General features: G+C 27.0%; 1 protein-coding gene across 2 annotated transcripts; it reads left to right on the plus strand.

The window, feature by feature from the left end:
- The first annotated feature begins 8,361 nt into the window (after positions 1 to 8,361).
- Positions 8,362 to 21,611, plus strand: LOC124938552 (reticulon-like protein B22). 2 transcript variants are annotated; one of them, XM_047479019.1, is made up of 4 exons: positions 8,362 to 8,665; positions 9,432 to 9,573; positions 10,904 to 10,973; positions 21,580 to 21,611. In XM_047479019.1, the coding sequence occupies exons 1-4, from the start codon at positions 8,445 to 8,447 to the stop codon at positions 21,594 to 21,596; spliced, it is 450 nt and encodes a 149-aa protein (XP_047334975.1). In that variant the 5' UTR covers positions 8,362 to 8,444; the 3' UTR covers positions 21,597 to 21,611. The 2 variants fall into 2 exon arrangements, with proteins under 2 accessions (XP_047334975.1, XP_047334974.1); XM_047479018.1 differs by lacking the exon at positions 21,580 to 21,611 and adding an exon at positions 11,862 to 12,183.
- Positions 21,612 to 26,002: the final 4,391 nt, after the last annotated feature.

The following is a 26,002-nucleotide window of genomic DNA, read 5'->3' on the forward strand; positions in this document are numbered from 1 at the left end:
TATACATATGATCGAAACATATTTTATATTATATAAACATATATCTTACTTTTAAGTTAATATTATTATTAGAATTAAGTTACTATTAATAGTGGTATATTTTTTATTGAACAGAATATATTAATACTCACTTAATCTTTGATTATAAATATAGAATTTGTACCATTTGGTTAATCTTCTTTTTTACAAGATATTATTTAAGAGAATTTTTTTTATAATTTAGTGAAGGAGTTTTATTAATCTAAATTTTTCATGACCTACTTTCAAATTTTTTGGACTATGTTGGTCTTAGAAAAAAGAGATTTTTTGAAAATTGGTTATAAATACTTATTTAAATGCTGAACTATAATATCAAACTATATCAATGATAGGTAAAATGTGTTATATACTATTATATCATTCATCCCGCATGAGTTTATCCTCTCTCTTATCTTCGAGTAAATTACTTCGTTTCTTTTGTGATGAAAAATTTTCTAACAAAAATTTACCTTTTATAAAAAAGGATTCTAATTTTTTAATTACATTTAGAAATATATAAAAATAAAAAATATATTTAATAAAATAGTTTAGAAGTCTAATAACAATCCTGTTTTTTCAAACATCATTCAAAAGATAAATTAAGTTTTAAGCCAATATAATTTATTTATATTTATTCATTTTTTAAGTTAAAATCGAGTATTTACTATTGAATTATGTTAGTTTTTTTTTTTTTATAAAATGAATTCTAATTTCGTTTTTTATGAAGTTCGTAAAATGAAGAGTAATGTTATCTTCATTTGATTATTAATTTATTTTTATTATTGTATAACAACAATTCATAAAATAAAATATTTTTTTAAAAAACAATCAACAAAATTATATAAAAATTCAAAGGATTCGCACAGCGTGACACAAGAAATTAAGACAAAAAAAAAGTAACTAAAAATTAGAGTCAATAATCTCATCTTTAAGAATTAAGAACTATCCAGTAAATCTGTAAATCTACAAATATCTATAAATTAAATTAGAGTGGAGAGATTTAATTTAATATAAAAAAAATAATAATATATACTTTATTTACCCTACATCAAAAAAAAAAATATTAAATTTTTTTAGAGTGAGATTTAATTTTTTATGTTTTTGTTAATAGTACATTTTTACATGGGTATAATAATTTTTATAATTAAAATTACAAATTTATAAAATATTTTTTATTTAAAAAATTTATATAATATAAAAAAATGATATGAAATGATATAACCTTTATTTATATAATAATAATAATAATAATGATGTAATTTTAAATTTTATCTTTCTTCTTAAATCAAATTTTCTCAATTTTTATTTTAAGTTTAAATAACTTAAATAAAAATAAATTATTTTTAAAATTATAGTTATAAACTCATAATATTATTTATTTATTTAATTATATATATATATATTAAATTTAAATGTTATTATCTCATATAAAATAATATTTAATATAAAAAAAATCAAAAAAATTATATGATTTAAAAATAAATGACATAAGATAATATAACTTTTATTTGATTATATCTAAATTAAGTTTAAATATTTTCAAACATTTATTATATAATAATAATAATAAAAATAATAATAATAATAATGTAATTTTAAATTTGATGTACCAAATTTGTATTTTTTTTTATTTTTATCAAAATTTCTTAAATATTATTTTAAGTTTAATTTATTTTTTTATTCACTTTTTGTTTATTTTAAGTTTAATTTGTAATTTTAGATAAATATATAGATAATATTGAAAAAATTAAAATTTATTATAAAAATGAATAGAATATTCTTTTGAGTTTGAGTTTTTGGTTTGGGATAAATTACTAAGATGTTTACTGCATTTTAAGTATGAGAATAAATATCTTTCATAATATATATATTTCTCTTTCTTAATCTAATTATTAAGTATTTTTTTCTACTTACTATATAAATTTTTTATATTTTTTCACACTAATAATATAAAATATTTTTTTATTAATATTTTTTACATAAAGATATATAATATTACCTAACATATTTATTTTTATATATATAATAACAATATATATAATAATATTTAATAGATGAATATGAAGGTTTATACATAAATTATTTTTATCTCAATTCATAATTTCTCTCTCTTAATTAACTCTATAAATTATTCTACTTTTTAAATTAATTTTTTATATATATTTGACTATCTTTCTTAATCTAATTATTAAGTATTTTTTTTCTTACTCTTACTATATAGATATTTATATTTTTTCAAACTAATAATATAAAATAATTTTTATATTAAAATATATAATATTACATAACATATTTATTTATATATATATAATAACAATATATAATAATGTTTAATAGATGAATATGAAGGTTTATACACAAATTCATTATGATTTCTATCTCAATTCATTATTTTATATTTAAGAATTTTTTCATTTCATAATTTATCTTTCTAATTAATTCATAATATTACTCTTTTTTTTTATTAATTTTTTTTTCACTTTCTACTTATCATAATATATAAAAATTTAAAATTATATATATATATATATATATATTAGGTAAGTTAAGACTATTTATTTTAAATAGGTGGTTATATATAAATAAATATTTTAAATAACAATATTAAATATTTCTTTCAACTAAAATCTATATATATATTAATTTCGTACCTAATTTTTTTTTATCTCTAATCTTTTTATATATATATATATATATTTTTTTTTTTTGCTTAAGAGAATTTTTTTAATTTAGTTGTTCAAGAAATCATTTATTTGTGGACAATATTATTTTTTTATATCACAGTTTTTATTATTTGGTAATTTTCTGTCTTTTTCTTAAATGTTATGGTGATCACTCTACTAAAGCGTGGTTTCATCTCTAAAATGACCGAGTGTGATGTAAACTTTTTAACAAAGTTTTATCTCTAAAATATTCTTATTTTTATCTTGACTCTTGTATATCTACATTATCTCACTTTATTAAAAATACAAAGGTCTAAAGAGAATTTGATTGAGCCAATTTATTTTTTCTTTAAATAATACTATTATTTTAGTTTGAATTGTTTAAATTAAGAATTTTCTTAATTTGGTTGTTCAAGAAACTATTTATTTGAGACAATATTTTTTTTATATCACATCTTTTATTATTTAGTAATTTTCTGCATTTTTTTTAATGTTATTAATACCGGTAATTACTCTACTACACTACTACAGTGGTTTCATCTCCACAATGACCGAGTGTGATTTAAACTTTCAAACAAAGTTCTATCTCTAAAATATTCTTTTTTTTTTGTCATGACTCTTGTATATCAATACTATCTCACTTTATAAAAAATACAAAGGTCTCAAGAAAATTTGATTGAGCCAACTTATTTTTTCTTTAAATAATACTATTTTTTTAGTTTGAATTTTTTTAAGAGAATTTTCTTAATTTGGTTGTTCAAGAAACTATTTATTGGTGGACAATATTTTTTTATTACAGTTTTTTATTATTTGATAATTTTTCTGCATTTTTCTTGAAGGTTATCAATACTGGTATTTACCCTACTACAGCGTAGTTTCATCTTCACAGTGACCGAGTGTGATCTATCTCTAAAATATATATATTTTTTTGTCTTGACTCTTGTATATCTACCCCTTCTAACTTTATGAAAAATACAAAGGTCTCAACAATTCTTTTACTAAATTTATTAAAACTCATTGCAAAAAATTGATGCAGTCAACCTTAAGAACTAAAAATAATTAATATACATATGATCGAAACATATTTTATATTATATAAACATATATCTTACTTTTAAGTTAATATTATTATTAGAATTAAGTTACTATTAATAGTGATATATTTTTTATTGAACAGAATATATTAATACTCACTAAATCTTTGATTATAAATATAGAATTTGTACCATTTGGTTAATCTTCTTTTTTACAAGATATTATTTAAGAGAATTTTTTTTATAATTTAGTGAAGGAGTTTTATTAATCTAAATTTTTCATGACCTACTTTCAAATTTTTTGGACTATGTTGGTCTTAGAAAAAAGAGATTTTTTGAAAATTGGTTATAAATACTTATTTAAATGCTGAACTATAATATCAAACTATATCAATGATAGGTAAAATGTGTTATATACTATTATATCATTCATCCCGCATGAGTTTATCCTCTCTCTTATCTTCGAGTAAATTACTTCGTTTCTTTTGTGATGAAAAATTTTCTAACAAAAATTTACCTTTTATAAAAAAGGATTCTAATTTTTTAATTACATTTAGAAATATATAAAAATAAAAAATATATTTAATAAAATAGTTTAGAAGTCTAATAACAATCCTGTTTTTTCAAACATCATTTTATCTTAAGCCAATATAATTTATTTATATTTATTCATTTTTTAAGTTAAAATCGGGTATTTACTATTGAATTATGTTAGTTTTTTTTTTTTTATAAAATGAATTCTAATTTCGTTTTTTATGAAGTTCGTAAAATGAAGAGTAATATTATCTTCATTTGATTATTAATTTGTTTTTATTATTGTATAACAATAATTCATAAAATAAAATATTTTTTTAAAAAACAATCAACAAAATTATATAAAAATTCAAAGGATTCGCACAGCGTGACACAAGAAATTAAGACGAAAAAAAAGTAACTAAAAATTAGAGTCAATAATCTCATCTTTAAGAATTAAGAACTATCCAGTAAATCTGTAAATCTACAAATATCTATAAATTAAATTAGAGTGGAGAGATTTAATTTAATATAAAAAAAAATAATAATATATACTTTATTTACCCTACATCAAAAAAAAAAATATTAAATTTTTTTAGAGTGAGATTTAATTTTTTATGTTTTTGTTAATAGTACATTTTTACATGGGTATAATAATTTTTATAATTAAAATTACAAATTTATAAAATATTTTTTATTTAAAAAATTTATATAATATAAAAAAATGATATGAAATGATATAACCTTTATTTATATAATAATAATAATAATAATAATGATGTAATTTTAAATTTTATCTTTCTTCTTAAATCAAATTTTCTCAATTTTTATTTTAAGTTTAAATAACTTAAATAAAAATAAATTATTTTTAAAATTATAGTTATAAACTCATAATATTATTTATTTATTTAATTATATATATATATATATTAAATTTAAATGTTATTATCTCATATAAAATAATATTTAATATAAAAAAAATCAAAAAAATTATATGATTTAAAAATAAATGACATAAGATAATATAACTTTTATTTGATTATATCTAAATTAAGTTTAAATATTTTCAAACATTTATTATATAATAATAATAATAAAAATAATAATAATAATAATGTAATTTTAAATTTGATGTACCAAATTTGTATTTTTTTTTATTTTTATCAAAATTTCTTAAATATTATTTTAAGTTTAATTTATTTTTTTATTCACTTTTTGTTTTCTATCTTATATTTTAATTATATTTTTTGATTGATTATGTATATAAATATATGAATTATATTTTTTCTTTTATTATTTTTCTTGAATTTGGAATTGAATAATAAATAAGTAGATAATGAATCTAAAATAAATATCATATCATTAAAAGTTAATTAGAAAATTACATTAATTTTGAATTTTTATAACTTTATTTTATTTTTCTAAAAATATTTAGATTAACCATTTAAAAGAACTTATTTTTTTTCAAATAGTTTGATAATGTAGTTTGTATTTTGTAAGCAAAACTTATTAGTTAATTTTTATTGTTTTATTTTTTTATTTTTTTATATAAAAAAGTGCCTAAAGATCATATTTTTTTATAACTATGATATTTTTTATATTATAATCTTTGATTTAAGATATTTAAAAATATATTTTTATTTTTTTATAATAAAAACAATGCAAATATTTTCACATTTTATAGTTCGACAAATTATTCTAAGGATAAGAAGTAATTGTGAAGCTAAATTGTACCACCTAAAAATTGAGTAATATAATATAATTGTGTTATTTAAATTTTATATTAATTTTTTTTATTAATTCTAAAATTTATTTGATAAATATATTTATTTATTATAATATGTCAAATTATAATATTTTTAGGTCAATAATAAAGTTGTTATATCTGAAATTGATCCTGATAATGAGGTGGATTGATTAAATATAAAAAAACGGATAAACAAGAGAGAAAAGGCCAGGAAAAGCTCGGATATATTCTTATGAATTACAATAGGAACTGGACCAATCTATCTTGAAAGGCTCCCATGTCCTACTAACCTTCTAAAATGTAAAGTCATAAAAACAGCTCATAGATAGTAAAAATTGGGTCTCACATCACCGGAGCGACTCCATGTGCTCTCCTCTCCTTTAATTCTGTAATTGTTATTTGTTTATTTTATTTATAAGATTTTTTTTATTATATTGTTAAATTTTTTTGATTATTTATTAATGATTAATTTCAGTTAAATTTTTTGTTAAACATTTTTTATATCTATAATTTGTCATATTTAAAGGTAATTTATGAGTCTTTTCTTAAAAGTTTAAAATAAGATCTATTTATCTTTTAAAGTACTTAATATTATAAAAATGAGAAGAAATATTTAAAATATAATTTATTAGTATAAAAGTATGTCATTTTTTTAAACTCACTCAATTTTGTTAATAATATTTATGAATGGTGGTGTGAATTATATAATATTATAATTTTAACGTAATAATGTAATAAATTTACACTTATCTTTTATCTTATTCTAAATTGTAATCAACAATATTTATCTTCAAAAAATTGTTTATCATGTGTAAAATGACCCTACAACGTAGGGAAATAACTCTAGTTTCTTTAAGTTCACTCCAAATTTGTTGGAGCCCACCCAACCCTAAATTTCGGGTCCGTCCCTGCATATGTATTGTATTGTATAGAAGGATTATTGCACCATTTTGAGGACTATCACCATAAATTGTGGCACTAATACAGTAATACTAAAGATCTGAGCTTTTTGATTCCATCAATTGAAGAAATTGAGATTACTTTAAAGTTTTGTTTATGTGATTGTTGGATGAATAAAATCAAGAGGGGTCATTTGATTTAAGTGGTAAAGATGGTTACAATATGATTTTAATTTAAATGAGATCTCTTTCCTTCAGTGTTTTTCGTGTTAAGTTAATTTGTCTATTAAGCCAATTAATACGTGACTTGACCACAATTTGATGAAAATTATTTATTTGAGTTTGAAGATAAATTGTCTATTTGATTTCTCTTCGCTCTGAATTTGAGTTTTGTAATTTTAAAGTTCGATAAATTCTCGTTTATACTTGCATCAAAATTATCAATTAATTACGCATCTCATTCTTTTAGTTCTTTTAGTGATGTGTTATAGATCTAGCAAATGTAACTATACATTATTATATATATTGAATTTAGAAAACATACACCACACACCAATAATGTAACATATTTAATTATAAAAAGAAAATTAAATCTTTAATATATCGTTAATTCACACCCATCATTTAATAAACTATTTTAGTTACATCACATTATATTTCTCCTGAATATTTGTATGGCAAATAAATTAGAATTATTTACTATAATTTTTTTGAAAAATTAAAATGGAACAACATATTAAATTAAATATGTAGCCCATAAACACACTTAATCATTTAACTAAGCAAAACATGCCGTCTGACGAGTTCGGACCCATGAACTTAGGGTTAATATTCACCTCTTTTTGTCACTAGGCTAGAAGAGAAAAAAACTATTTTAACTCTAAGGTCTCGTTTGATGAAGGGGTTTTTGGGATAAAACTCAGTTTTTATCCTAAAACCCAAACATCTTATCAACCATCAAATCAAATAATTTTATCATTTAAATACCAAAACTACCTTATAATTTTATATTCTCTCTCTAAACCATCATTCTCTCACTTACACCATATCTTCTAAAGTCAAAAGGCAAATTAGTCTTTAAATTTTAAAAACCAATTTTTTCCTACTTTTTATCAAACAAGGATTTTTTTGGATAAAATCCAGACAAAATCCAAAAAACCACCTCCTCAAACAAGGCCTAACTCGATTTAATCATCATAACTAACATACTTTTTATTTTCATATTGCTTAACCGTCTTCATCCTCAATAGTCAACACCATCAAAAACGAGTTTCAATGGTCATAATCTATGCTCAATTATCTCATTGTGCATTTATTTTATGTTTTATGCTTAAAAACAAAACAAAATAAATAAAAATGTTCCAGTATTAAAAATAATAAGAAAAAAAGAAAGAAAGAAGTAAAGCTGTTTTTATGAGAAAAAAAATAAAATAAAAGCTGTTTTTTGTATTATTAATTTCTTTTATGAAGAAAAGCAACAAAAAAGTGTGGACTGGTGATTTATTTGACGATTATTTCTCTGGGTGAACACACAGACAGGTAGAGCGCGCGAGAGAGACGAACTAGGGTTATGGCCCTTGCTGTAGAAGGTATCAGCAACAGTGGAAATGGTGTTAAAGGCGATGATGTATCAGTAGGGAAGCCGGTTATAATGATGGTATGTGGTAGTTTGGTGTATTACCACTGCGCCTATCAGAAATCCAGCATAGTCTCCCTCGTCTCCGATGTCTTCATCGTCCTTCTCTGCTCCCTCGCCATCCTTGGCCTCCTCTTCCGTCAGATGAATATTTCGTATGTTGTTCATCTATTCGTTTCTTTACCCTCTTTCCTTTTCCCCCAACTTCTTATTCTCTACAAATTTCATCACAATCAAAGCAACAATTAGGCTATACTTTAAAGATGTTTCCTTATGCTGATCTTAGTGCCCTTTAAAATTAAGGGGATCTATCTATAAACAACTTGACATCTAAGGGCATGGCATATTTTGCTTGAAAAGTCTTAAAGTATCAAGTTTGCTTGCATATAAATCTAGACAACTATAATATGATTATAACCCTTATTGAGAATTTTTATAGTTTTTACCCTGGATCCCATTCATGAAAAAAGGAATAAATTTTGTTAAAACTACTTGAATTTCTATTCTTCTTGTATAGATTTATTGTCTGAGATTGTGATAGTGAGCATTTCTCTCTCACTCCTCGATCCCCAAAGAGGCAAATTATTGTAGAATGTTGACGATTGGTTCTCCTTCATCTTGAACCCAGTTTTGTCTTTATGGGTTTCGTCCCAGCTGCAACTGCAGTTTCTCACCAAATGAAACCCGTGTAAACAAATTTTCAGCTGTAGATGTGGTTTGATAACTGAAACAAACAACCTGGTTCCCACAAGCAAACACCCCCATTAGATTTTCATGAATAGATATGACGACTCTTCGAGTAAAACTATCTTTAGAATTTTTAAACAATGTAGGTTGAATATCTTGCATTTTTTTTTTAAATATGTGGTTGTTTGAGTGGGGTTTGCCTCTTATATGGTGGGTTTACTTTTCTTATTGCAGGGTACCTGTTGATCCCCTTGAATGGCAAATCTCTCAAGATTCTGCTACTAATATGTTTGCATGTCTGGCTAATACGATTGGTGCAGCTGAGTCAGTTTTGCGGGTTGCAGCTACGGGGCATGATAAGAGGCTTTTTGTTAAGGTATAATTGAAGATATTTTTCCTTCTTTTTTATGTGCATTTAACACAAGTTTTCTGCAAAACCCCTAGAAATCATACAATCAATTTGCTTTTGCAATTCAAACAACTTATACTGTCAATCAATCTTTCACATTTACTTACACTGCTGGCTATTTAATGTTTACTTGAAAGTTTTCATCACACATCTTCCTTCTGAACCATCAATTTGCCTTTACAGTCTCCCTAGAAAACAGACAATATATTCTCTTTCTTTTATTCTTTCTAAAACAGAATTATTCGTCTGCTTACGTGTTTACTTGCCGTCGTTTGAGCACAACGATCATAAACCTATCGTAAACAAAGAACCCACAAACCTGTCCTCAATCAACAAAAGAATCCCCCCAAACACATAAAACAAATAACCCCCAAATCCTAATCAGTTTGATCCAAATAGATGTCCAAAAATCATTAAGACCTTTATACTACTACTACTACACAAAAACAGATAGTTCCCTCAATTGAAGCCATCAAACATTTTCATTAACTTGCCACTACCTTTGCCCTTGCTTCAACACAATAACAAATTGTAAACGATTGATTTGGTGTTGCCCATAAAACATTGAAAATCGTCTACATATCTTTCAGTTTCGCATACATTTCTGAGGATTTATGTTTTAGCCAAGGCTTTCTCTCTATTTTACTCCTGAGACATCACATTATTCCGGATATCCAGAAATCACACAATTGATTTGTTATTGACAATCAAAGAAGGAAACTGGCCACCTATATTTCTCCTTCACTTACTTACACTGCCAAACATTTAACGTTAGCGAAGGCTTTCATCCTCTCTCTTTCCTCAACACCAACTTTGATGATTTAGCATTTAAATCATACAATTGATTTCTCATATCCAATCAAACAACACCTTCTGATGCTTTTAAATTTCTTCTGCAACCTGTTTGTTTCTTATTGTTATATATTCACATGAATTATCTTCAAGACATTTTAAGAATCAATCTTATACTGATCTGTAAGAATATTTTAAGGACATTTGTGTTAGAAACAAAGGGGAGAAAGGGGCACATGAATAAGGTTGACCGACGCATAACTATAATCTCAGCAATCTACAATGGTACAGCTTAGAAATACTTTGTATGCATGCGACAGCTCATAAACAGTCAATGATGGGATTAATTACATACATATTGGTTTCCTATGAACAATAGCTGGGTTGTTAACCCTGTACAATCTGACAATTTTTCCATTTCAGGCCATGCATATGATATGTGCATATGCCTCATACTTGATAACATAAATGCTGTTCCATTGATATTTCTTATCCTTTTTCTTAGGTAGTTATCTGTCTCTATACACTATCTGCATTAGGAAGATTGGTCTCAGGTGTTACAGTTGCTTTTGCCGGTATGTGTTGATTTTAGACTTCAGTACCTTATTTATATTTTTCTTAACGGTCCTTTATTTCTGTTCATTCTCTATTTTTATTGGCACAACTGAAAATAGCCACAAACATGGGAAATTACTCTAAAATTTTCTATAATGTTTAGCTTCCAATTTGTCTTTTTCTGAAATAGCAACAAACATGGGGTGAATAATACTGTATCTAGAACAAACATGTGGTATTTGTATTTGTATTTCCTTGTTGTATGTAGAAACCTATTTACATAATGAAATTGGTAAAATGCGACCTAAAAGGCATTCAAGTTTGATCCCTCATGACAGTTGTGGAGAGATGACTAACTACTAAGAGCTTTATACATATGTGAGGTTGTGGATATGATCATATTTCCTTTTGGGGAATGAGGCTGTGCTCATGGTTTAAGTTTGAGTTCGTAATGTTAAGTGATTTATATTCTTCGGATGTGGCCACAAATGAGTTTCTTTTGTTTGCTTGAAACAAATGAGTTAATTTAAAATGTCTACAGTTCACATTCTTATCATTATCTCATAACAAACTTAGGTGTTGTGCTGAATACTGAATTTTAAGTGCTGATTAAGTCTCAGAAATATAAATGTTGATTTAACTACTTAGCATTTAAGTTGATTTAATAAAATGTGGCACTAATGTCCGGAAAATAGTTAAAGACTATTTTACCCTTACAATGATGTAACTTGATTAGTTTTCAGGAGTTAAAGAGATTACTGAGTTAAGTCATAGCTTACGAAATCTTTTTTAGGTTTTTTGAGATAAATCAAAATAATTAAGTGATTTTAAATAATAATATCCTATTTAATCTAATATAATATGTTATGAAACACAACCTTGCTAATTATGTCTACTGAAAATTTCAGGAGTCTGCCTATTTTGTCTGTACACACTTGCTGAGAATTCACAACTGATTAGTAAATACTTGGTTGGATCTTCTAGGGCTAGAGATGGCACGGATTCGGTACAATACTGATGTGTTTAATACATAGACTGGTTGTTTTAGCCATCTCAAAAAGAAAGATATACATCTCTAGATGTAAGTAAGATCCAATAATGTTGTCTGTAAATTTCTTTCTTCTCCTAACCAACCAACCAACCTGTTTGTTGTACATAGAAAGAAACAAACAAACAATTCACGGCCTGGTTCTAATCATTCAATACCAGCAGCTTATAAAACTTGAGATCTTGCCCTTGTCCTTTCTAATTTTTTTTGTTTATATTCATGTTCAAGATTATTTGGTTTGGTTCTAACTATCCTTCGGATTCGTCGTGTTTGTGCTTCTTAGTTGTAAACTGAAACTCTCTGTATAGCGGCTCTTCTGGTCTTTGAATATGATTGAGTATTTTCAGAAAAAAGAAGAATATGATTATCGACTATCAAATTGTTGTCTTTAATTTGTTTAATTAGCTGTTAGTCTAAGAAGAGTGTAAATAATATTACCCATATGATTGAGTATTTTCAGAAAAAAGAAGAATATGATTATCGACTATCAAATTGTTGTCTTTAATTTGTTTAATTAGCTGTTAGTCTAAGAAGGGTGTAAATAATATAGAGTAATATAAGTTATATTGATTATTGTATGGGGTTTGAAGTATAAAAAAGGATATAAGTTGTATATAATTTATAATTTTATGTTTAGTATATAGTATAAAATGTAGTATAAGAATAAAAAAATAATTTTACTTTTTTAATTACTTAAAGTGAAAATATGAATTTAAAATTATTTTTATTAATTAATATTTAATTATTATTATTCTTTTAATTAATTTATTATTATTGTACTATTATTATTTAATATTATATTTATTATATTTAATAATTAATGTAATTTTAATTAAAATATAAAATTTATTTATAATATAATCAATTATTTAATTTAAATATTATTACTAATTATCGTAAAATAAAAACAAAATATATAATAAACAATATTATTTATAATTTAATTAAAATATAAATAATAATAATTAATAGGATTATCATTATAATAATATATTTTTTAATTATAAAATTATAATATTGGACTATTTAAAAAAATATAATATTAAAAATTATTATATATAATAATAATATTAAAATAAATATATTTAATATATTATATAATGATAAATTGTATATTATAAAAATTAATAAGGTATAAGAAAAATATTATAATTTTGGTGGTTAAGTATTGTTTGGTAGGAAGTATTACCATGTTGGGATGGTATAACTATATGATAGTAAAATTATATAGGTGAAATAGTAAAATTATTGGTATTTATACTTTAAAAGTGGTATAAATTAGTAACATCTCATACATGTTATAACAAATATTAAATTCTTAATTTTTTTAATTATATTTTTTTTAATATTAACCTTATTAGTTTATAATTTAATCTTTCATTAAAATTTAATTATTAAACTTTAAATATTTTTTAATTTGAGTATTTATTATTTACTCTTTTTTAGAAAATTTAATTATTTTATAAAGTTAATATTTAAAAATATAATTTATTTATTTTTAGAAAGGAAGGTTGATGTTTGTTTTATAATTAGTAATATAAAAAAATATATTATTAATTATAATTATTATCTCTTGTATTAAAGTAAATGATTCATTTTTATTAATTTTGTTTTATAAGCAAATGATCATTCTTTTTTATTAATTTATTTTTAATTTTATTATTATTATATATTTATTAATATTAATTACTGATAAATATTTATTTAATTATAAGAATTTAAATATAAGAATATATATATAATTGTTATTTATCTTTTAAAATAGTTATATGATAATTAAATATATTTTTATTAGTTTAAATATAATTAATAATATAAATTAAATAATATAAATATTAAAATATTTTAATTTTTTTAATATATTTTTATACAATCAACCAAACATAAAATTATAAAATTCATATAATTTATATCATTTTACTTTAAATAAACATACATGTTACTAGTTACACAAGTATAAGTTGTAAGAATATATAAATTATGAATATAAATGATATAGAGTAGAAATTTATACCAATAATAAAATCTAATAAAAACTATATTAAAATATTACTAATATAATTTTTGTTATACTAATACTAAAATACATCTTTGGTCTCTTATTCGCACAACACTGTGATGGGTTATACCTTTTAGGACTACATATAAAATACTACCCAAATGTTAAAAAGTCTATTTAAGTGATTAAAGTTTTATACTGAATTTTCATTAAAATCTCAATCACATTAGTGTACCTTAAAAGTCTAAATTATCTTTTAGTTATTTGTTAAATATCTTGTCTGAAAATATATATATAAAATGATATTACAAATAAATGAAATAAATAAAATACATGAAAAACAATCACCGAATAAATGGTTGATTTGAGGCATGTGCTTAGCACATTTTCCTTAAAACAGTTCCACCGTCTCTTTTTATGCTGGAGCTTATCACAAATAATTGTCTACTAAGGTACAACGAATATAATAGTGATTCAGCACCGAAATCACAACACAACGAATTTGACGAAGTACCTGAATCTATCACCGAATTTCAACAGAAATACGACGAGTCAAGATCTCAAAGAACCTTCGATTGAGTGAAAAACTCGAAAAACACTCAGATGAATGAAGAACTCGAAAAACACTCAAAAAAATAAAGATTTTTTTTTTTGAATTTTAGAGAGATTATGGAATGAGTAAAAAAGAGATTTGATATATTTTCACATGAAGGACATATTTATAATTGGAAATTAAACTATCACAATAAATTCATTTATCAATCGAACAATTAATAATTCATCCAACGATTGTCATTCCTAAACTTTTGACATTTCAAGACTCTTGGCATTCGATCTTATTCACTGACATTAAATTTTACCAAAAATTCACATTTGAATTTGGTATGAATTTATATTTATTTGGATTAAATTAGATTTAATTTATTTATCCAAATTCTTATTTCCATTTAATTAATGAAATTAGTTTAAAATTCCAATAATTCCCCACATTAATGAAAATTGAAAGATTAACCCGGTGAAATGTTCAATAATTTGAATTCTACATAGTATAGGTAGGGGTAACCCTTTGAACATTCCCTTATGAAAGTATATAACTTTACTAGCCGATTAGTAGACTCAATGTCCTTGAACTATTTTGCCATTTGTGTAAACAATTACACACTTTCACAAAGAATTCTTCCTGATAAATGTCAAGCTCTCATGGCTATGTCCATTTTGGCCATGAAATACGCGTCTGGTTCTGTGAGAGGGTCTAGAATTGAGCCTTGCAATTCATTCGAAGCGGTCCCACTTCTCCCTCACATAGGTGATCTCTTTGCTTATAAAGAATCATTAAAAGCAATACACTTATCCTCGTCAAAATATATATTGTTTCGATATAGGATTAATCCTCAACAATAAATTTACAAGTCAGTACGATTAGGTTGTCCCATTGAACTTAGTTCTTAGGATCTCCAGTCCGTATAAGTTGGGTTTTCCTTCATACCAACTTATAATAGGCTCATGTCTTTAAAAGATTTTCAAACTAACTCTCTATTCAATATTTTGGTTAGTGGATCCACAATGTTATCTTTGACTAACATAGTCAAATGTGATAACTCTATTAGAGAGTATAGTCTAATAACATTATGTTTAAGACGTGTATGTCTAGATTTGTCAATTACTCTATGTTTGTCTAATTTCATATTATTATCACAATAATTACAAATTTTCTTTAAACAATCTTGAAATATCTTCTAACTAGTCATTCATACATACTTATCATTTAAACAATCTTTTGTGAAAATATTGTTTACTTGGCTAATTAGTAGACAAAATGTCTTTGAACTATTATGCCTTCGTGTAAACGATTACATATTTTACAAAAATATATTTTTCGTTAGAAGTTTTTCACCCATATAGTTGCACTTTCAAGTGTAAACATATTCACTTATAGACGTAAAGTCTTTCATATCACTTTATCATTTGATAACAACATGATACCTCGTTTAGTACAACTCGCATCCTTAGTAGATTTAATAATTTTTATCATAATTTCCAATGATAAAAATATCATATAAAGACACATAATGAAATAACCACTTTCATTGTCTTAATGATATAAATAATTGTCACATTTATTGATTTTTTAGTTAAAATCAAAATATGATCAAAATTTTCATACCATTATTGTAAACATTGTTATAAGTCATATAAAACATTACAAACCAATTTTTTTTATTAATTTATTTCATAAAATCTATTTTGAATATATTTGTTCTTCAGATTTGTATGAAAATAATATTAAAGAAAAATGCGTCTTTTGATTTCAAACTCTCAAAAATCAAATTGAGCACCAACTAAGCAAATATAAACAAGACATTATCTTGTTATGTTAAGTTGCACAACTTTATCTTTTATAGAGAACATATTTCTCTAACAATAGATCATCATTTTATTTATTATAATATACACAATAATACTTTGTGTTATTATCAATAAAAACATTTGTCCACACATTCATGTTGGTTCCTTTTAAAACACACATTTATGTGAATTAAATCCGAAGTTTTTTTTAATCAAGAGATTGCCACACAATTCTTTGTGTTATACTTATCATTAAATTATTAAGATAACTATTATTGTGAATATTTAATTGAATAAATCATTCATATATAATTTCTATATAAGAGATTTGTTAGGATCTAGGTCGCGGCTGGGGAACCGGGGTCTGACCGGTTAGCACTCAAAGGTTGTAGTTTAATCCGGTTAAAGATTAACACTGGGTTTCAATACTACACAAACTATCATAAACCCTTGAATCGAGCTCAAGTGCGGAAGTGGTTTGTTTCAGGTTGAAGCAGTACACACACAAGATGAATAAGACTAGATTTGAAAGGTCGGTTTGGAGTTTGGTGGGTCGGTTTGAAGATTCAGTAAGTCGGTTTAAGTAAGATCGGTTAGAATGTAAGGCCGGCAAAAAGTAAATAACAAGACAAGTTTTTATGGATGTTCGGAGATAAACTTCTACGTCACCCCTTCCTCTCGAAATCGCGATAAGGATATTCACTAAGGAATACACAAACACAATCCGATCGAGACTTATTTACTGCTCGATAACACTCGTACAACTCTCACCGAAATTGTAATCTCACTTTAAATACACACTTAAGCTAATTTAGAGAGATAAAGACCACTTATAACTTGGGTTGGTGTAACTCTTAAATGTTTTCTCTTGTAACTTGTAACTCTATTTACTCCTCTTCAGCTCCTTCTTTTATAGGTGAAATGTGCCAACGGTCACATTTCTTCTCCTTGATTCTGATTGGTTGATCAGAGGTTCAGTGTTTCAGACCTGGCTGGCTAGACTTCCAGTGTATAGGTCAAACCGGCTAGGTTTGTCTTTTACTCAATGTGGCAACTGTCGGTTGGACAGTTGCCTACACCTGGAGGGTTGCGCCTCTGATTTATCCCAGAGTAGGAAGATCTTGTTGGACGGTCTTCTGCAACCTGCAGATTGTCCTCAAACTTGTATGAATATGGCAATACTATGGTCTGTTCCTTTGATATCATCTTCAACAAATACTTAAAGTATTTGTTTGTACCGATCGGTTGTTTAGGTTAACCGGATGACTTCCGGTGGTTAACCGGATGACCTCCGGTTTTGGCCTTGTCTTCTTGACCGGTCTTATCTTCCTGATCGGTCGAATTCTTAACCGGTTGGATTGCTTAACCGATCCTGGTTCTTTAACCGTTCTCCTGCACATGAAGTTTATTTTGTTAAGTTCTTATTTTAACCGGTCTAATTTATCTAATAATTTCTCCCTTTTTGATTATTTTATTTAAAATATTCAAAACCATGTAAGAATGAAAGTGTAGGCCGGTTTCTTTAAAAGTTCATTTGGCCGGATTTTTGAAAAATGACTTGGAAAATTTTTTCGAAAAATTTTGTCCTTTGAAATTTTTTTATCTTATCAAGATTAAAATGCTTATTCATATATAAATCATTCTTCACATAATCTCTATATAAGAAACTATAATGTTAAATCAATTAAAATATTCATTTCAACATATTATTTCTATAACAAAAATTAGAATATTTAATCAAATAAATATTCATCATTATGTCACATGATTTCTACAAAAGAAATCATAATGTTTCGATCATCTTTGGCTAAAACCGCTTAAACATTTATTTTCGGTTGCACGTTTGAATCCGATGATGTTGGCACATATGCCACATCGTTTCTCCTTGTAAGACCAAATCAAACAAGGTCTTATTATTGAGATCTAGAACCAATTATTCCATCTCTATTAATGCCACATAATTATTAGCCTTCTTTTTTGCTCTTCTTCAAATACAAGGTACAAAACTCTTTAACTTCTTGGTCTTCAACTGTACTTGTTATTACGACCTTCTATCTTCTTTTCAGATAAACTTATTTTTCTTCTTTTTAATTTATCAAACAAATATATACACATTTAGAAATGATATCTAAATACCGTAATAAAAAATTAGTATATAAGACTATGTATATATATACATGTATAAATAAATAGATCATCTCTTTAGTTAGTTATCATCATACCACATTCTTAGTAATTAACGTTTAAATAATTTAAGAATGCATATATATAATTAATTATTTTAAAAGTGAAACCATGTGTTTCAATTATAATTAATGTTAATTACTATTAACAAATATAACCATTAATTTTCTTTAAATTAAAAACTAAACTTTTTTATTTATTATTAATAATAATTTTAATAACCAACAAATCTTTAATTAAAAAGAAAACAAATTATTATTTTCTAATTTATTTTCAAGATAATGTTTATATATTAAATATACAATTTTCTTGAGAAAATTTATATGTCAACATATATCAACTTATAAAATTAAGTTTTCGACGACACAAGAAAAAATGTTAATAATTAACATATATATATATAGGTGTACAATAAAAACTTATCTTTATTAGTTGATTCTTCTTCTTATTAAGATGAATAATTTCAACTTCTCGAAAAGAGCCATCAACTCTTTTGCTCGCAACTCGTTTTTCTGAGACATCAAAGACAAAAATTTTCAACGGTAAAAGCTATTAAATAACTTAACACACGAAATTGTTTTAAGATTGTTACAAACTGAGAAATAAGAAATATCTCCCGAACATGACTATTTTCTCAATTTTTTTCTCTCCCGCACATGTCAATGTTCGGGACGAAAATCTCTTGAATATGGCAATTTTCCCAAAATATTTTCTCTCTCTTCCCAAACATGGACATGTTCGGGACAAAATACTCCCAAACATTTATTTCATAGAGAATTTTTGTTCTCTCCTCCCGAAATGACAATTTTCCAGAAAAAAATAAAATTTTGTTTTCTTTTCTGTATATGTGGTTGAATTCGTGACCTTACTTTCATTATAATTTCGTTGCCCAAATCATTTATTTTATTTAATTCATCTGAAAGAAGTTTTAAAGTTGGAGCTTTGAGTTTTGATATTTATAGATTAAATGATCGAAAACATATCCATATCAAACATAGACAGTAAACATGGTAAACATGGTTCTAGAAGAATCTTATAAAGAAAACTCAAAGAAAAATCAAACATTTCTTTTTCTTTTGCTAAATTTACATTTTACACACAAAATAAAGCAAAGTATAAAACAATATGTGTAAGAGAGACCTAATTACAAACTGAGAAATGAAAGAAGGAAAACAACCGGCCATTGTTGGCATTAAAGACCCTTTAGTAGTCTCTCTTCTTTATTAACAAGATTTATCTTTTTACTCTCTTCCTTCTTCCTTCTTCCTATAGCTAAAAGGTTATGTTGCACGGATACGGGTATGAATATCGTAATGGATATGACGATATGACAAATTTTAAAATATAGGATACGATACGTTTATGATACGCATATTATTAAAAATTATTAAAATATAAATATATAATAATTAAAAAAATTAAAATATATTAAGAGTTAGTTAATAACTTGATGTGAATATTAAGTTTATCTTATTTATCTAAGAATAACATTAGATAAACAAAGTAATTAAGATGAGGAAAGTTTCAGTTAAGAGGAGGAAATGTTAATTTAGGGTTAGTTTTATTTTAAACATTCTAAGTCCTAAAAAACATCCGAGTCCTAAAATTTTTAATTTTTAAAAATTACTCAAAACGTATGCAAGCCGTATCCAAACCGTATTAGATTGGTCAAATCCATAAAAAGTCAACGATACTTCTTTTGCCGTATTCGATACCCGTTTTGCCGTATCGTATCCATATTCCGATACTCCAATTTTTTTTTGGAGTATCCGTGCTACATAGCTAAATGGTCTATATAAGTTTCAATATACAAAAATATGAGTGGAAATATTTAAATTAAATATTTCAGTTTGATTCATATTAAAATCGTCTTAAATATCACATTTTATTTGAAAAATTGTTGAAGAACTATATCAGCTTCTTTTAATGCCATGTTATTAAGTGCATTCTATACTTGTATAATAAACTAATTTCCCACTCTAATCAAAGTTTTAGAAGAGATATACAATAAATTTAAACTGAAATAAGATTAGTAAAAGTTTCAATTTAAACGAAAATATTAGTAAAAGTTTCATATTCTATCCGCCATTTTTTTATTGTCTTAAGTTTTCACGTATATTGTGTTATTTACATTTTTATTGGTTATTACTTGCAATTTTTAATTTATAACAAGTGATATCAAAACTCTATTTCATAACACTGATACTAGATAATTGGATTTTTTTATTTATTTTAAGACTATCTCTAATTTTGAAGATGGAAAGTATGAAGTACGACATTCCTTTGTTGGATTACAACACAAAATTTCTCTATATCATGTAAATATGCGTGTTGTGCTTGTTTAGATAGATTTAGACGAAACATTGTTAGAGTTTGATGAGATGACAAGTTTGTGGACAACAAATGTGAAAAAAAAATCTAAAAACTCTGTCTCATATTCATTTTATCTGTCGAATAATATTTTACATAATGTTCTAAAAAAGACGAGTGATGTTGTTAAAGAAAATATGTCATTTAATTTAATGTGCAATGACTAAACCTAGATAGGACAATTAACAATGATAATTTAATCCGATTATGTTAGGAGTCGTAGTGCTTTGCTAGAAGTCAACTACGATTAATGGGGTTAAACCCATAGCTATTATAATTGGGTCCTATGAGGTCACACACTTAGAGTTTGTAGAATAAATTAATGAGAATGAAATCCAATTATTAATAATATATTAGATATTATTAATAATTAGAAATAATATTTTATTTATGAAATAAAATAATTAATCATGGTAAATTGATTATGGAAACGTGATATATCAAATTAATTATGAATATAATGATTTGAAATAGATTTTATTTAGGAAATAAAACGTTTATCATAAATATTAATTTCAAAACAGAGGAATGCCAAAAGATGGTCTTTTGGTTTTTCTTTTGACATGACTCTCTAATTTAACAGTTTAAAATAGGAATCTGGGAGATGGTGAATATGTGATTGAAAAACTCATTTTTTTCCATAAGCAATTTGATTACATCTGTTGTTCTTTCGTTCTAGTAGTCGAAGTCAACTGAATCTTGATGAGCTCGTGTGGACCAACTAGAGGAGCAACACGTGGGGCTCTCATCCTTTATACTACAAGATATACCGAATTCACGCATCAAATGTATCACCTTTTTGATAATGCTTTTAATCGCTAAATGCATGAACATCCTGAATAGATGTTAAGATAGAATCTTATTTTCTGCAATATACATCTAATGAATGTCAACAATGGTATAAGAGCGAGGTTTTAGCATAAACCAATTGAATAAATTAATCGTTAATTTTGATGCAATAATTTTCTGAAGATCTTGTTAGTCTTCTAGTTGCTAGAAAATTTTACATGAACAAACGTAAAATTAAAATAAATATTTTAAGATTAGATAATATAAATATTTGAATAAAATAAATATGATTTATGTTACTATTTCTTAAGAGTTAAAAAATATTAAAAATTAAAATAAATGTGATTTATGTTACTATTTCTTAAAAGTTAAGAAATATTAAAAATTAAAATAAATATGATTTATTTAAAACATTTTTTTGGCAATTGTTTTACAAATTATTTTATAATTATATTATAATATATAATTTTAATTCAATTTATGAACTTTAAGTTAAAGATGAAGATCAATGAAAGATTTTTTTTTAATAAAAGTCAACAAAATATTAGTTCCTAAAGAATATTTGGGCAATGCATTTCCGTGTTATAACCCATGCAGTTTATGGTTTTTTGGTTGAATGGGTTTCGTAAAAGCAATGATGTACTTCCTCAACCTTATACTCATGAGGGTTTATCTATACGGGGATTCATAAACCTTGATACAGTTGTACCCAATAAGAGACCAAAAGAAAGTTTTGGATCTTGAGGCATGGAGATGATTCTAACATTGGATGTGAATTATCAACCAAGAATTATAAAGAAATGTTTATAATTAGTAAATTGTTGCTTACCTTAAACACACAAGTCCTAAGGCAGTGCAAAAGTACGTTGGGCTTGTATGTGATGGGATTTTGGAATCATTTTATTCATAATGAACAATTATAACTTGAATAAAATGCGCAATCATATATATTAAATTGTTTAATCACAGATATTTATATTTTTTTCATTGACTAATTTGCATTTTTATCACATAATGTAGATAATAGAAAACGATAATTTTAAGTGCTCTCTACGCTAAAAAATAACAAGCTCAATGGATCGAACTTCCTTGATTGGGAAAAGAATCTGAGAATCTGTTAGGAGTTTTAATTATGGCCGAGCCTTTCAAGTTCTTTAATTCAAGAAACGGGTTTTTGATGATAGAATTCAACACTCTAGCACAGCGGACATAGAATTAGAGGAGAATTCGAGGTTAGGGAGAGAAGAGCCGAAGGGGAGGAGAGAAATACCACTAGATCACACCTAGCGGTCCAAGAAGGGGGAGGAGGGCCGAGAGATAACTTAAACACCAAGTTCCAAAATATTCAATTCATAGCCCCCAAAAGTGGGGTGGGCATCACCATTTAAAGAGGTTGGTTTGCCCAAGAGTATTCAGTTACAACAAACTTCCAAGATAACAAAATTCGGTTTCAAAAGAAATAAGAGAGAAAGTAAACAAAACATAATTAGTCCATAAAACATAAACTGACCCATATGCACACTTGAGCCGAGAGATGGATGCATAAAATATTTTAGGACCGAGGTTTTTGATGAGCAGCCCGTAACATAATCCCCCCCTTCGAAGTTCGTCGCCCTCGACGAAAAGAACGCGGACTGGTCAGCCTCTAATATACATCTTCAACTTCAAAACTATTGCTTCGGTCGGGCTTCGGCACATTCAGCAAAGGTCGCAACATAAGACCGTATTTTCACAAAAAACTTTCGGCAGAATCGCTTCAGTAGTGGAACTGGCCGGGTCCTTGCGGTCCTTTGCGCTGCCGGGTCGCTTGCCACTCCGCCCCTTTCTGGAATTTCTGTGCACCCAAGGTCGAGTTTTTCAGTGTTTAGAGCTGGCCTTGGTTGCTGCAATGTCCCCAGCGCCTGGTGCAAAAATAATTTCTTCCAACTTCGATTAAACTCCATACTTGGCTCAAAAATCCAGGCCAAGTCTTTTTCCCGAACCAGCATAACAGCAGCATCGAATGAACCATAGCTTCTAATTAGATCATTAGGAATATCTTCCAAGGTCATTGCAGCAAGTGAAACAGTTTGGCCTTCGGGCTTACTCTTTACTTGCATTTTGGCAGCAACAATATATTCATCTAGGGTCTTTTCCAGCTGGTTTCCATGCATCAAACTGGCCTACGACCGAGGAATCCCTTTAAGGACCGTGGTTCTGTCTTGCTTATCATAGGATAGGGCCAGCTTTTCAAAGTCCCAAGAAGACGGGCCTAGAGTAATCAACCATTCAATTCCCAACACAATATCATAACCGTCCATGGAAATTACCTTCATTTCTGTTTGGTATTCATTGCCTTCCATCGACCACTTCAAGTCCTTGCAAACACTAGAACATAAAACATTAGATCCATCAACCACTCTAACCGATTGTACCTGGATTGCTATGCTTTTGTGGTCTATTTTCTCCAAAATCCTGCTATTGATAAAATTGTGGGTGCTGCCTGTATCGATCAAGATCACCACCGGCAGGTTCCCAACTTTGCCAAGAATCTGGAGCATTTGGAAGGATTTAGACCCGGTCAGGGCATGTAAGGATATGGCTGGTTCATCCCTTGAGCTGAGCAATGAAGGTAAATCATCCAAAACAGGTTCTTGGTCAGGTTCTTGATTTTCTTGATTGGCCGAAACCATGAATAACTTTGATTTACACCTATGGTTTGGTTGCCATTTTTCATTGCAAGAATAGCATAGACCCTTCTTTCGCTTTTCATCCATTAGGGACGAGTCTAATTGCTTAACATGGCCCTGGTTTGCATTTGAAGAGGACCCATATGATGAATTCTTGAAGTCAGTATTGGTGCTCGGCCCGACTGTGTTGATATTGGATGGCGTGGGCAGCAATGATGCTTCAGCGCTGTACAAGTTACCACTGCTCATTAAGGACCGATATGTTGCTTCTTAGACTTTAACCATGGCCATTGCTTCGTTTAAAGAATCTGGAAATCGCAACCTGATGCAGTTCGCAATCTCTTCCCTTAGACCGGACAAATAACAATCAATGACGTAGTCCCTTGGCATATGTAATAACTTTTGAGAGATCGACATGTACCGGAGGTTATATTCTTGAACCGACCCAACCTGTTTTAAATTCATTAGCTGTCTCATTGGTGTATCATGTATAGATGGCTCGAATTGAGTCATAAGGTCTCTTTTGAACACATCCCAAGATAAGGCTTCCATATGATTTCGGTTTTGAAGATATGACCCGTACCACATTCTTGCTTCGCCAGAAAAATGAATGGGGGCAATTTCTAATTTAGTGGCATCCTTAGTTTTGTCCACCCTGAAAAATTGCTCGGCAGATATTAGCCAGCCCTCGACATCGGACCCATCAAACCGAGGAAAATCGACCTTGGTTAGCCGAGTAGGAGGAGCATAGTGTTGATCACGGTTCTGGCCAGGGTGCGGGGGCCTAAATGGTGAAGGACCGTGGCAAGAATTATCATCATAGGGTCTGTGGCGGGGTTCTTGCACGTTTCCAGATGCCCCGCTCTCAAGGGCCGCCATTCTTTCTTCAGCCACATCAAATCTACGGTCTATGGCAGCTTGCATTGTTGCTGTTTGCTGGGACAAGTTTTCAATCAGGGCCTTGAGCGCATCCATTTCCGATTGCTGGCGAGTTTCTACCATGTTGAGAATCGGCCAGCTCTGATACCAAGATGTTAGGAGTTTTAATTATGGCCGAGCCTTTCAAGTTCTTTAATTCAAGAAACGGGTTCTTGATGATGGAATTCAACACTCTAGCGCAGCGGACATAGAATTAGAGGAGAATTCGAGGTTAGGGAGAGAAGAGCCGAAGGGGAGGAGAGAAATACCACTAGATCACACCTAGCGGTCCAAGAAGGGGGAGGAGGGCCGAGAGATAACTTAAACACCATGTTCCAAAATATTCAATTCATAGCCCCAAAAAGTGGGGTGGGCATCACCATTTAAAGAGGTTGGTTTGCCCAAGAGTATTCGGTTACAACAAACTTCCAAGATAACAAAATTCGGTTTCAAAAGAAATAAGAGAGAAAGTAAACAAAACAGAATTAGTCCATAAAACATAAACTGGCCCATATGCACACTTGGGCCGAGAGACGGATGCATAAAATATTTTAGGACCGAGGTTTTTGATGAGCAGCCCGTAACAGAATCATTCTCAGGTTTGAGGGACATGAGGACGCCCTTGCAACCCCTATCCTGATGGTGACATAAACCTCATCTGATGAGGAGAAGGCAAACACAATTCAGTTGAAAAACAAAGCTTTGCATGTCACTTGCTTAATGTTT

Source organism: Impatiens glandulifera, chromosome 5, assembly GCF_907164915.1.
Source record: "Impatiens glandulifera chromosome 5, dImpGla2.1, whole genome shotgun sequence".
NCBI lineage: Eukaryota > Viridiplantae > Streptophyta > Magnoliopsida > Ericales > Balsaminaceae > Impatiens > Impatiens glandulifera.